We start from the raw sequence: 9,514 nt of genomic DNA on the forward strand, positions 1-9,514 counted from the left end.
CGGCCCCTGCCCCCAGGCCCAGCGACAGCCGCTGTCCAGCCCCAGGGGACACGGGCCAGAGCAGTGGCTGTAGCAGGAAGAGGATGTGGCTGCCCCTGACCCTAGCACAGTCTGGGACCAGGGGGAGGGAGCCCCGGAGGCTGCCTGTAGCAGACACAGCGCCAAGGCCATGGCCCAGTCAGCACATGGACACACCGCAGCCTCTGCCCCCTTCCTCTGCGCTGACCCCAGCCCCGCTGGGAGCATGCCACCCGCTCCCCTGCCGGGCCGGGGCGAGAACCCAGGAGTCCTGGGTCTCTGCCAGCCCCCCCGATGGACGCCAGCCCACACCGCACGCGGCTGGGACAGCGTGCGCAGAGTGCAATGCACAATGTCTCCAGCAGGTGGCGCCTAAACCGTTCCAGCGCCTGCAGGATCTATCCTAGACTTTGAGAGGGGAGCAGGGTCTAGTGGTCAGAGCAGGGGGACTGGGATCCAGAACTCCTAGGTTCTCTCCAAGGCTTTGAGAGGGGAGTGGGGTCCAATGGTTTGTGGGGTGGGGGGGAGCTGGACCCAGGCTCCTATGTTCTCTGCCCATTTTGGGGAAGAAGGGGGAGGTCTAATAGTTAGGGGGAGCCAGGACTCGTGGGTTCTATCCCAGGCTCTGGGAGGGGAGCCGGGACTAGTGGTCACAGAGCGGGGGGCTGACCCATCCCTGCGGCTCCTGCTCTGTGTCAGCGGCGGGCGGGCGGCCCCTGGGGACGGGTGTTGCAGGGCGGAGGTTCCCAGGCAGCCGGAGAGGAAATGTCAGTTCCTTGAGCCACGGGCTGATTAGCGCCGAGGCAGGGACTGTTTGGCTGATGGTACCCTGCTGCCATGGCAACGCGGCCCGCCTCTGACTGCTAGTCTCTGCTCCTCCCAGCACCCAGGAGCGAACCCGGGAGCCCGGGCTCCACCCCGCAGCCCCTCAGACACTGCGCCAGCCCCTGGCTTCCCCTATTGCCCAATGGCCAGGCTGGCCTGAGTCAGCCCCTTCTGTGGAGCACTTGCCGGGAAAGCCCTGCCACTGCGCCAGACAGGCTGCCCTGGCTGGAGATGCTGGTGGGGAGGTCGCTGCGGGGCCCCGAACCAACCTGCAGCCCCCCAGGCTTCACTACTCCTTGAAGAGGCGCCATCGCCCCCTTTGTGTCCAGGGGCAGGGAGTTCCACAGGGCAACCCACTGAGCGCTCAGGGGCTGGCCCAATGGATCTGGCTGCCACTGCTAATGCCTGGGCGGGGAGTCCCACAGGTTAACCCGGGGCAGGGAGTCCCACAGGTTAACTCCCTGATGCCCCGTGGCAGGGGGTCCCCCCTGTTCCTGGCGTGTCCCTGGAAGGCCATGCTCACTAAGCATCCCATGGCTTCAGGGCACTGATTCCCAGGCTGGGGTGGGGCAGGCACATGATGTCAAAGCTGATGGGGACAGCAAAGCTAAGCTGCCGACTCAGGGATCCTGGAACCGGCAGCAGACGGGACCGTGGGCGGGGAGCTAGTGGGGCGGGGGAGGGGTTGTGTTATGGGGGGGTGGGGCAGTCAAGGGGAGGAGGGTCGCGGGGGGGCAGGCAGGGGCTGAGAAGTGCGCTTACTGGGGCAGGGGGCTGCGGGGATTGGAGGGCAGAGGAGGGTCTGGGGGCAGAGGTTAGGGAGAGGCTGGAGTTGGGGTGGGGGGACAAGGCAGGGGGCTGGGAGGGAGCGGGTGGCAACTGGGGGTCTCAGGACAGAGATCCAGCCCCTAGGCCGGCAGGGCTCCCGACCGGGGCCATCGGGTGCTGCAGCCGCAGGTGCCCAGCCGGGTCACACGGGCATGTTCTGGGGCACAGCCCCTGGGAGAGGCAGAGCCGAGGGCAGGACACCTGGGACCCTCCCATTCCCGTGCCCCACGGAAAGGGGGCAGGCGGGTCCAGCTGTCCTGGGCAGGGCCGGAGCCGGGGTAGAGAGATTCCTGGCTGGGAGGCGGGTGAGCCCGGCTGGCACCTGAGTCCCAGCTCGGGGGGGGGACGGTCCCTGCAGGAACCGGGGCTGAGACCCAGCAAACTCCAGGCGCACATGGGGCCCCTGGACCCGCCGCTCCAGAGCCAACTTGCCCCCTTCCCACGGCGCATGCCCAGGCCTGTGTCCCGCTCCCCGCACGTGGGGGAGGGGGAGCAATCCAGCGGTTTTCCCCAGGAACTGAGCCCAGCCCCAAACCGCGCCAGGAATGCCAAGAGCCTGATCCACAGGCCACACCTGGACCACTTCCTGCCCCAAAGCGCCCCCCCCCCCCGCCAGCTCCCGCTCCCTTCCCCCTCCCCTCCCACGGGGATGGCTCACACAACCCAGCCCCCCTCCTCTCACCTCCTTCCCGCATCTGGCCTCTCGAAAACTTCCCCATGGAGAGTCAGGAGGCACAGCAGGCTGGGGGTGGGGGCTGAAGGGGAGAGGGATGGGGGCAAATCAACACAGTGGAGTGGCCAGATCTGTGGGGCAGGTGCTGGCACAGGCTGGGGGCAGAGAGGGGGATCTGTGGGGCGGGGGCTGGCACAGGCTGGGGGCAGAGAGGGGGATCTATGGGGTGGGGGCTGGCACAGGCTGGGGGCAGAGAGGGGGATCTATGGGGTGGGGGCTGGCACAGGCTGGGGGCAGAGAGGGGGATCTGTGGGGCGGGGGCTGGCACAGGCTGGGGGCAGAGAAGGGGATCTGTGGGGCGGGGGCTGGCACAGGCTGGGGGCAGAGAAGGGGATCTGTGGGGCGGGGGCTGGCACAGGCTGGGGGCAGAGAGGGGGATCTGTGGGGCGGGGGCTGGCACAGGCTGGGGGCAGAGAAGGGGATCTGTGGGGCGGGGGATGGCACAGGCTGGGGGCAGAGAGGGAGATCTGTGGGGCGGGGGCTGGCACAGGTTGGGGGCACAGAGGGGGATCTGTGGGGCGGGGCTTGCACAGGCTGGGGGCAGAGAAGGGGATCTGTGGGGCGGGGGATGACACAGGCTGGGGGCAGAGGGGGGGATCTATGGGGTGGGGGCTGGCACAGGCTGGGGGCAGAGAGGGGGATCTGTGGGGCGGGGGCTGGCACAGGCTGGGGGCAGAGGGGGATCTATGGGGTGGGGGCTTGCACAGGCTGGGGGCAGAGAAGGGGATCTGTGGGGCGGGGGATGACACAGGCTGGGGGCAGAGGGGGGGGATCTATGGGGTGGGGGCTGGCACAGGCTGGGGCAGAGAGGGGGATCTGTGGGGCGGGGGATGGCACAGGCTGGGGCAGAGAGGGGGATCTGTGGGGCGGGGCTGGCACAGGCTGGGGGCAGAGAAGGGGATCTATGGGGTGGGGGCTGGCACAGGCTGGGGGCAGAGAGGGGGATCTGTGGGGCGGGGCTGGCACAGGCCAGGAGACGTGGGAGGGACTGAGATGAAGGTCATGGCACGGCCATGGGGAAGTGGGGCAGGGGGGCGGGGGCGCCTCATTGCTCACGTCCCATCTATTTTTGTTTTTGCCTCCCTGACAACCGGCTTGTCTGGGGCAGGAGCAGGGAGGGTCCCAGCGTCAGCCCCTTGGCTGCGGGTCGGGAGTGAGGGGCGTGGGGGGGGGCTCCCTGGTGCTCCCCGCCACCCACCCCCTGCCTGGTTACCCCCCCCCCCCCCCAGACTGGCACGGGGGGGGAGGGGTTGCTCGCTGGGCTGCCCCAGCTCCCGGACACTCCCGGAGTCCCAGCAACTCCCCCCCTCCCAGTACCTGCCCGCCACGCCCCCCCCCCCCACACACACACACACTCCCCCGCATTCCAGCCCTGCGGACGCTCCCAGCCCGGGGCGCTGCCGGTAAATGCCCGGGGGGGGGAGGAGGCAGAGGGCGTGGGACTCCGGGGGGCGGGGGTTCGGTCCCTCTGACTGACGCACAGGAAGGGTTCCCCCCTCCCGCTCCCGCCCTCTCTGAGCCCTTCCCTGAGGCTAAAAACTCCCCCAGCTGCAGTAAGGGAGCCAGAACTGACCGCCCTGGCAGCGACAGCGAGCGGCACCAGGTGAGGGCAGTGGGGTGCAGTGGTTACAGCCGGGGGGAGTGCAGGGGTTGGGAGCTAGGACTCCTGGGTTCTCTCCTCAGCTCTGGGAAGGCAGTGGGGTCTCGTGGTTAGAGCAGGGGGTAGGGGCTGCCTGCCAGGACTCCTGGGTTCTCTCCTCAGCCAGAAGACAGCGAGGTCTAGTGGTTAGAGCAGAGAGTGGGAACAGGCTGCCAGGACTCCTGGGTTCTCTCCTCAGCCAGAAGACAGCGAGGTCTAGTGGTTAGAGCAGAGAGTGGGAACAGGCTGCCAGGACTCCTGGGTTCTCTCCTCAGCCAGAAGACAGCGAGGTCTAGTGGTTAGAGCAGAGAGCGGGAGCAGTCTGCCAGGACTCCTGGGTTCTTTCCCTAGCTCTGGGAAGGTAGTGAGGTTTAGTGGTTAGAGCAGGGGGGTAGGAGCTGGCTGCCAGGACTCCTGGGTCACCTCCCCAGGTCTGGGAAGGCAGTGGTGTGTAGAGGTTAGAGCAGAGGGTGGGGGCTGGTGTTGGCAGGTGGGAGGTGAAATTTGTGTGCACGGTTTACTGATCCATTATTTTCGGGTGCCAGTGGCCATCTTCTCGATTCCTCCTTCCCACCCGTGTAATCCCTCTTGTGCCCCTCAGCCCCTGCCACCTCGGGCTGTCCCATGGGGAGAACCCCCACCCCATCCCCAAGCCCTGGGGGTCCAGCCCAACCTGCCCAGCCGCCTCTCACCCCAGGCCCGCCCCTTGCAGGCATGGACCCCAGAAAAGTGCCGAAATTCCTCCTCTCCGCCGGGCGCCGTGTCCTCACCGTGGCCTTTGCCCTGCTGGTGCTGGGGGTGCTGACATGGGCCTATGTGGCCGGGGTGCAGCTGGTGGCCGACCGGGACCACATCATGGCCTTCGGCCTCTACGGAGCCTTCCTCGCCGCCCACCTGCTGCTCCAGAGCTTCTTCGCCCTGCGGGAGCACCAGCGCATGCGGGGCCAGACGCTGACCTGCAGCTACACCAGGACGGTGGCCTTGACCATCTCGGCCTACCAGGAGGACCCGGCCTACCTGCGGCAGTGCCTGGAGTCGGTGCGAGCCGCCCTGTACCCCTCCGACAAGCTGCGCGTCATCATGGTGATCGACGGCAACAGCCCCGACGACCGCTACATGCTGGACATGTTCCGGGAGGTCTTCGCCGGCGAGGCCGTGGGCACCTACGTGTGGGAGCACAACTACCACCAGCCGCCCCCGCTGCCGGCCGCCCCGGGGGGCAGCAGCCAGGGGCCCGGCGGGGAGGAGCCCGGGCGCTACGCCGAGGTGGAGATGGTGGACCCGGGCCAGCTGGTGGTGGAGGAGCTGGTCCGCTCCCGGCGCTGTGTCTGCATCATGCAGCGCTGGGGCGGCAAGCGGGAGGTGATGTACACGGCCTTCCGGGCCCTGGGCAACTCGGTGGACTATGTCCAGGTAGGAGCTTAGAGCTGGGGAGCTCACCCTGACCCTGTCCCTGACCCTGCCCCCCCATGGCTGAGCCCCCTACTGCCACGCTAGGGCATTGGGGCCAGCCTTGCCTGCCTGCCTGGGGGGGCCCCTTTCTCCCCCCACAGAACAGCGCCCCCTAGTGCCACCCTGGGGCATTGGGGCCAACCCTGCCTGCCTGCCTGCCTGCTGGGGAGGGGGGACATCCTTCTTCCCCCCACATCACAGCACCCCCTAGTGCTGCTCTGGGGTATTGGAGCCAACCCTGCCTGCCTGCCTGCCTGGGGGGGAGCTCCCTTCTTCCCCCCACAGCACAGCACCCCCTAGTGCCACTCTGGGGCATTGGGGCCAGCCTTGCCTGCCTGCCTGGGGGGGCCCCTTTCTCCCCCCACAGAACAGTGCCCCCAAGTGCCACCCTGGGGCATTGGGGCCAACCCTGCCTGCCTGCCTGCCTGCCTGGGGGGGCCCCTTTCTCCCCCCACAGCACAGCACCCCCTAGTGCCACCCTGGGGCATTGGGGCCAACCCTGCCTGCCTGCCTGGGGGGGCCCCTTTCTCCCCCCACAGAACAGCGCTCCCTAGTGCCACCCTGGGGCATTGGGGCCAACCCTGCCTGCCTGCCTGCCTGCCTGGGGGGGCCCCTTTCTCCCCCCACAGAACAGTGCCCCCAAGTGCCACCCTGGGGCATTGGGGCCAACCCTGCCTGCCTGCCTGCCTGGGGGGGCCCCTTTCTCCCCCCACAGAACAGCGCTCCCTAGTGCCACCCTGGGGCATTGGGGCCAACCCTGCCTGCCTGCCTGCCTGCCTGGGGGGGGGGGGGAGAACCTCCTTCTTCCCCCCACAGCACAGCACCCCCTAGTGCTGCTCTGGGGTATTGGAGCCTGCCTGCCTGGGGGGGAGCTCCCTTCTTCCCCCCACAGCACAGCACCCCCTAGTGCCGCTCTGGGGCATTGGGGCCAACCTTGCCTGCCTGCCTGGGGAGAGCCCCCTTCCTGCCCCCCCCCACATAGCACAGCGCCCCCTAGTGCCATCCTGGGGCATTGGGGCCAGACCTGCCTGTCAGGGGAGAGCCCCCTCCCTGCCCCCACATAGCACAGTGCCTCCTAGTTCCGCCCTGGGGTATTGGGGCCAGCTGTGCCTGCCAGGGGAGCCGCCTGCCCCCCACAGCACGGTGCCACCTAGTGCCATCCTGGGGCATCTGAGGAGAGGCATCAACTTGTCCCCCACAGCACAGCGCCCCCTAGTGCTGCCCTGGGGCATTGGGACCAGTGCTCCCTGCAGCACAGCACCCCCTGGAGGGCTCAGCAGGTAACCTCCCCCCCTTGGCTGCCCCCAGGTGTGCGACTCCGACACCAAGCTGGACCCCAGGGCCACGGTGGAGCTGGTGAAGGTTCTGGAGGCCGACGAGCGCTACGGGGCCGTGGGGGGCGACGTGCGGATCCTCAACATCTCCGACTCCTTCATCAGCTTCATGAGCAGCCTGCGCTACTGGATGGCCTTCAACGTGGAGCGCGCCTGCCAGTCCTACTTCGACTGCGTCTCCTGCATCAGCGGGCCCCTGGGTGAGCCCCCGGCCCCCTGCTCTGGGTGGGGTGGGGCTGGTGGTTAGACTGAGTGGGAGGGGGTGGGAGTCAGGGCTCCTGGGTACTGTCCCTAGCTTTGGAAGTGGAACGATGCCTAATGGTTAGAGCAGGGGACTGGGAGCCAGGGCTCCTGGGTTCTCCCCACAGCTCTAGGAAGGGAGTGAGGTCTAGTGGGTAGACACAGGATGGAGGCTGGGAGCCAGGGCTCCTGGGTACTGTCCCTGGCTATGGAAGTGGAACGATGCCTAATGGTTAGAGCAGGGGACTGGGAGCCAGGGCTCCTGGGTTCTCCCCACAGCTCTAGGAAGGGAGTGAGGTCTAGTGGGTAGACACAGGATGGAGGCTGGGAGCCAGGGCTCCTGGGTACTGTCCCTGGCTATGGAAGTGGAACGATGCCTAATGGTTAGAGCAGGGGACTGGGAGCCAGGGCTCCTGGGTTCTCCCCACAGCTCTAGGAAGGGAGTGGGGTCTAGTGGGTAGACACAGGGTGGAGGCTGGGCTGCAGCAGGGGCCCGGAAGGGAGTGCTGGGAATTGGGTCTGTGCTGACCTGGTGCTGCTTGCTGCCCTGCAGGCCTGTACCGGAACGATCTCCTGCAGCAGTTCCTGGAGTCCTGGTACAACCAGAAATTCCTGGGCACCCACTGCACCTTTGGCGACGACCGGCACCTCACCAACCGCATGCTGAGCATGGGCTACGCCACCAAGTGAGTGCCTGGCCCGCACCCCTCAGGGCTGTCCCTGGCTCTGGGAGGGGAGTGGAGTCTAGTAGTTAGAGCTGTGGCGGGAGGGGGAGGGGTTTGGAGCCAGGACTCCTGGGTCCTTTCCCTGGTCCGGGATGGGAGTGGGTTCTAGCAGTCGGGGGGGGGGGGGGGAGGGAGCTGAGGCCAGGACTCCTTGGTTCTCTCCCTGGCTCTCAGAGGAGAGTGGGGTCTAATGGTTAGAGCAGCAGAAACTGGAGCCTGGACTCCTAGGTTCTCTCCTGGGCTCTGGGATGGGAGTGGGGACTAGTGGTTAGAGCCAGGAGGGGGCTAGAGCCAGAACCCCTGGGTTCTCTCCCTGGCTCTCAGAGGAGAGTGGTGTCTAGTGGTTAGAGCATGGGGGGAGGGGAGCCAGGACCCCTGGGTTCTCTCTCTGGCTCTTGGAGGGGAATGGGGGCTAGTGGTTAGAGCAGCAGCAACTGGAGCCAGGACTCCTAGGTTCTCTCCCGGGCTCTGGGAGGGAAGTGGGGTCTAGTGGTTAGAGCCAGGACTCCTCGGTTCTCTCCCGGGCTCTGGGAGGGGAGTGGGGTCTAGTGGTTAGAGCCAGGACTCCTCGGTTCTCTCCCAGGCTCTGGGAGGGAAGTGGGGTCTAGTGGTTAGAGCCAGGACTCCTGGCTCCCACCCCAGCCCTCCACTAGCTAAGCGATCCCTCCCCCCAGGTACACGGCCCGCTCCCGCTGCTACTCGGAGACCCCGGCCCAGTTCCTGCGCTGGCTGGCCCAGCAGACCCGCTGGACCAAGTCCTACTTCCGGGAGTGGCTCTACAACTCCCTGTGGTGGCACCGGCACCACCTGTGGATGACCTACGAGGCCGTGGTGGCCGGCGTCTTCCCCTTCTTCGTGACGGCCACCGTGCTGCGCCTCTTCTACGGGGGCAGCCTGTGGGACGTGCTGTGGGTGCTGCTGTGCGTGCAGCTGGTGGCCTGCGTCAAGGCGCTGTACGCCTGCTGGCTGCGAGGCAACGCCCGCATGCTCTTCATGAGCCTCTACGCCCTGCTCTACATGGGCGGCTTGCTGCCCGCCAAGTACTTCGCCATCGCCACCATGAACAAGAGCAGCTGGGGCACCTCCGGCCGCAAGAAGCTGGTGGGCAACCTGATGCCCCTGCTGCCCGTCTCCGTCTGGGCGCTGCTGCTCCTGGCCGGGCTGGGGGTCACCATCTACCAGGAGGCCCAGGCCGACTGGGCCAGCCCGGTCAAGCAGGCCGAGCTGGGCTACCTGTTCATCGGGCTGGGCGTCTACCTGGGCTACTGGGCCGGCATGGGGCTGCTCTACTGGGTGTGGATCCGGCGGGCCTGCCGCAAGCGGGCCGGTCACTACCGAGTCCAGGTGTGAGCCCGCAGCCCGGGGTGCCGAGTTCTTCTCCTTCTACCTCCCATCCCCCCCGGACAACCGGATTAGACGGGGAAGTGATGGCTAGTGGTGAGAGCAGGGGGGCCAGGACTCCACGGTTCCATCCCCAGCTCTGGGAGGAAAGTGAGGCCTGATGTTTGGTGAGGGCAGAGTGAATCTGGACTCCTGTGCGCTCTCCCTGGGTCTCGTAGGGGAGCAGGGTCTAATGGTTAGAGCAGGGGGGCTCTGGACCAGAACTCCTGGGTTCTCTCATCTCTAAGGCCAGGTCTACACTACAGAAATCTCCTTCCAGTGGCCGCTGGGCAGGGACCCAGAACTCGGCTGGGTGGGGTGGATTATTCACACCCCGTCA

General features: G+C 67.1%; 1 protein-coding gene across 2 annotated transcripts; it reads left to right on the forward strand.

The window, feature by feature from the left end:
- Positions 1-3,851: 3,851 nt before the first annotated feature.
- HAS1 (hyaluronan synthase 1) lies at positions 3,852-9,283 on the forward strand. 2 transcript variants are annotated; one of them, XM_075907593.2, is made up of 5 exons: positions 3,852-4,007; positions 4,756-5,456; positions 6,804-7,029; positions 7,623-7,755; positions 8,469-9,283. In XM_075907593.2, exons 2-5 carry the CDS (start codon positions 4,758-4,760, stop codon positions 9,142-9,144), a joined length of 1,734 nt encoding a protein of 577 aa, XP_075763708.1. In that variant the 5' UTR covers positions 3,852-4,007; positions 4,756-4,757; the 3' UTR covers positions 9,145-9,283. The 2 variants fall into 2 exon arrangements, with proteins under 2 accessions (XP_075763708.1, XP_014435323.3); XM_014579837.3 differs by lacking the exon at positions 3,852-4,007 and having other exon boundaries at positions 4,030-5,456.
- The last annotated feature ends 231 nt before the right edge of the window (positions 9,284-9,514 follow it).

The sequence above is a fragment of the Pelodiscus sinensis genome, chromosome 22 (genome assembly GCF_052426305.1).
Source record: "Pelodiscus sinensis isolate ZL-2025 chromosome 22, ASM5242630v1, whole genome shotgun sequence".
Classification (NCBI taxonomy): domain Eukaryota; kingdom Metazoa; phylum Chordata; order Testudines; family Trionychidae; genus Pelodiscus; species Pelodiscus sinensis.

Bases quoted from the DNA above. Each gene is read 5' to 3' on its own strand.
- HAS1 (XM_014579837.3), top strand. From the start codon at position 4,668: ATGGGGAGAACCCCCACCCCATCCCCAAGCCCTGGGGGTCCAGCCCAA. The intron at 7,030-7,622 runs GTGAGCCCCCGG...GCTGCCCTGCAG, and splicing joins CTGCATCAGCGGGCCCCTGG to GCCTGTACCGGAACGATCTC. The intron at 7,756-8,468 runs GTGAGTGCCTGG...CCCTCCCCCCAG, and splicing joins AGCATGGGCTACGCCACCAA to GTACACGGCCCGCTCCCGCT.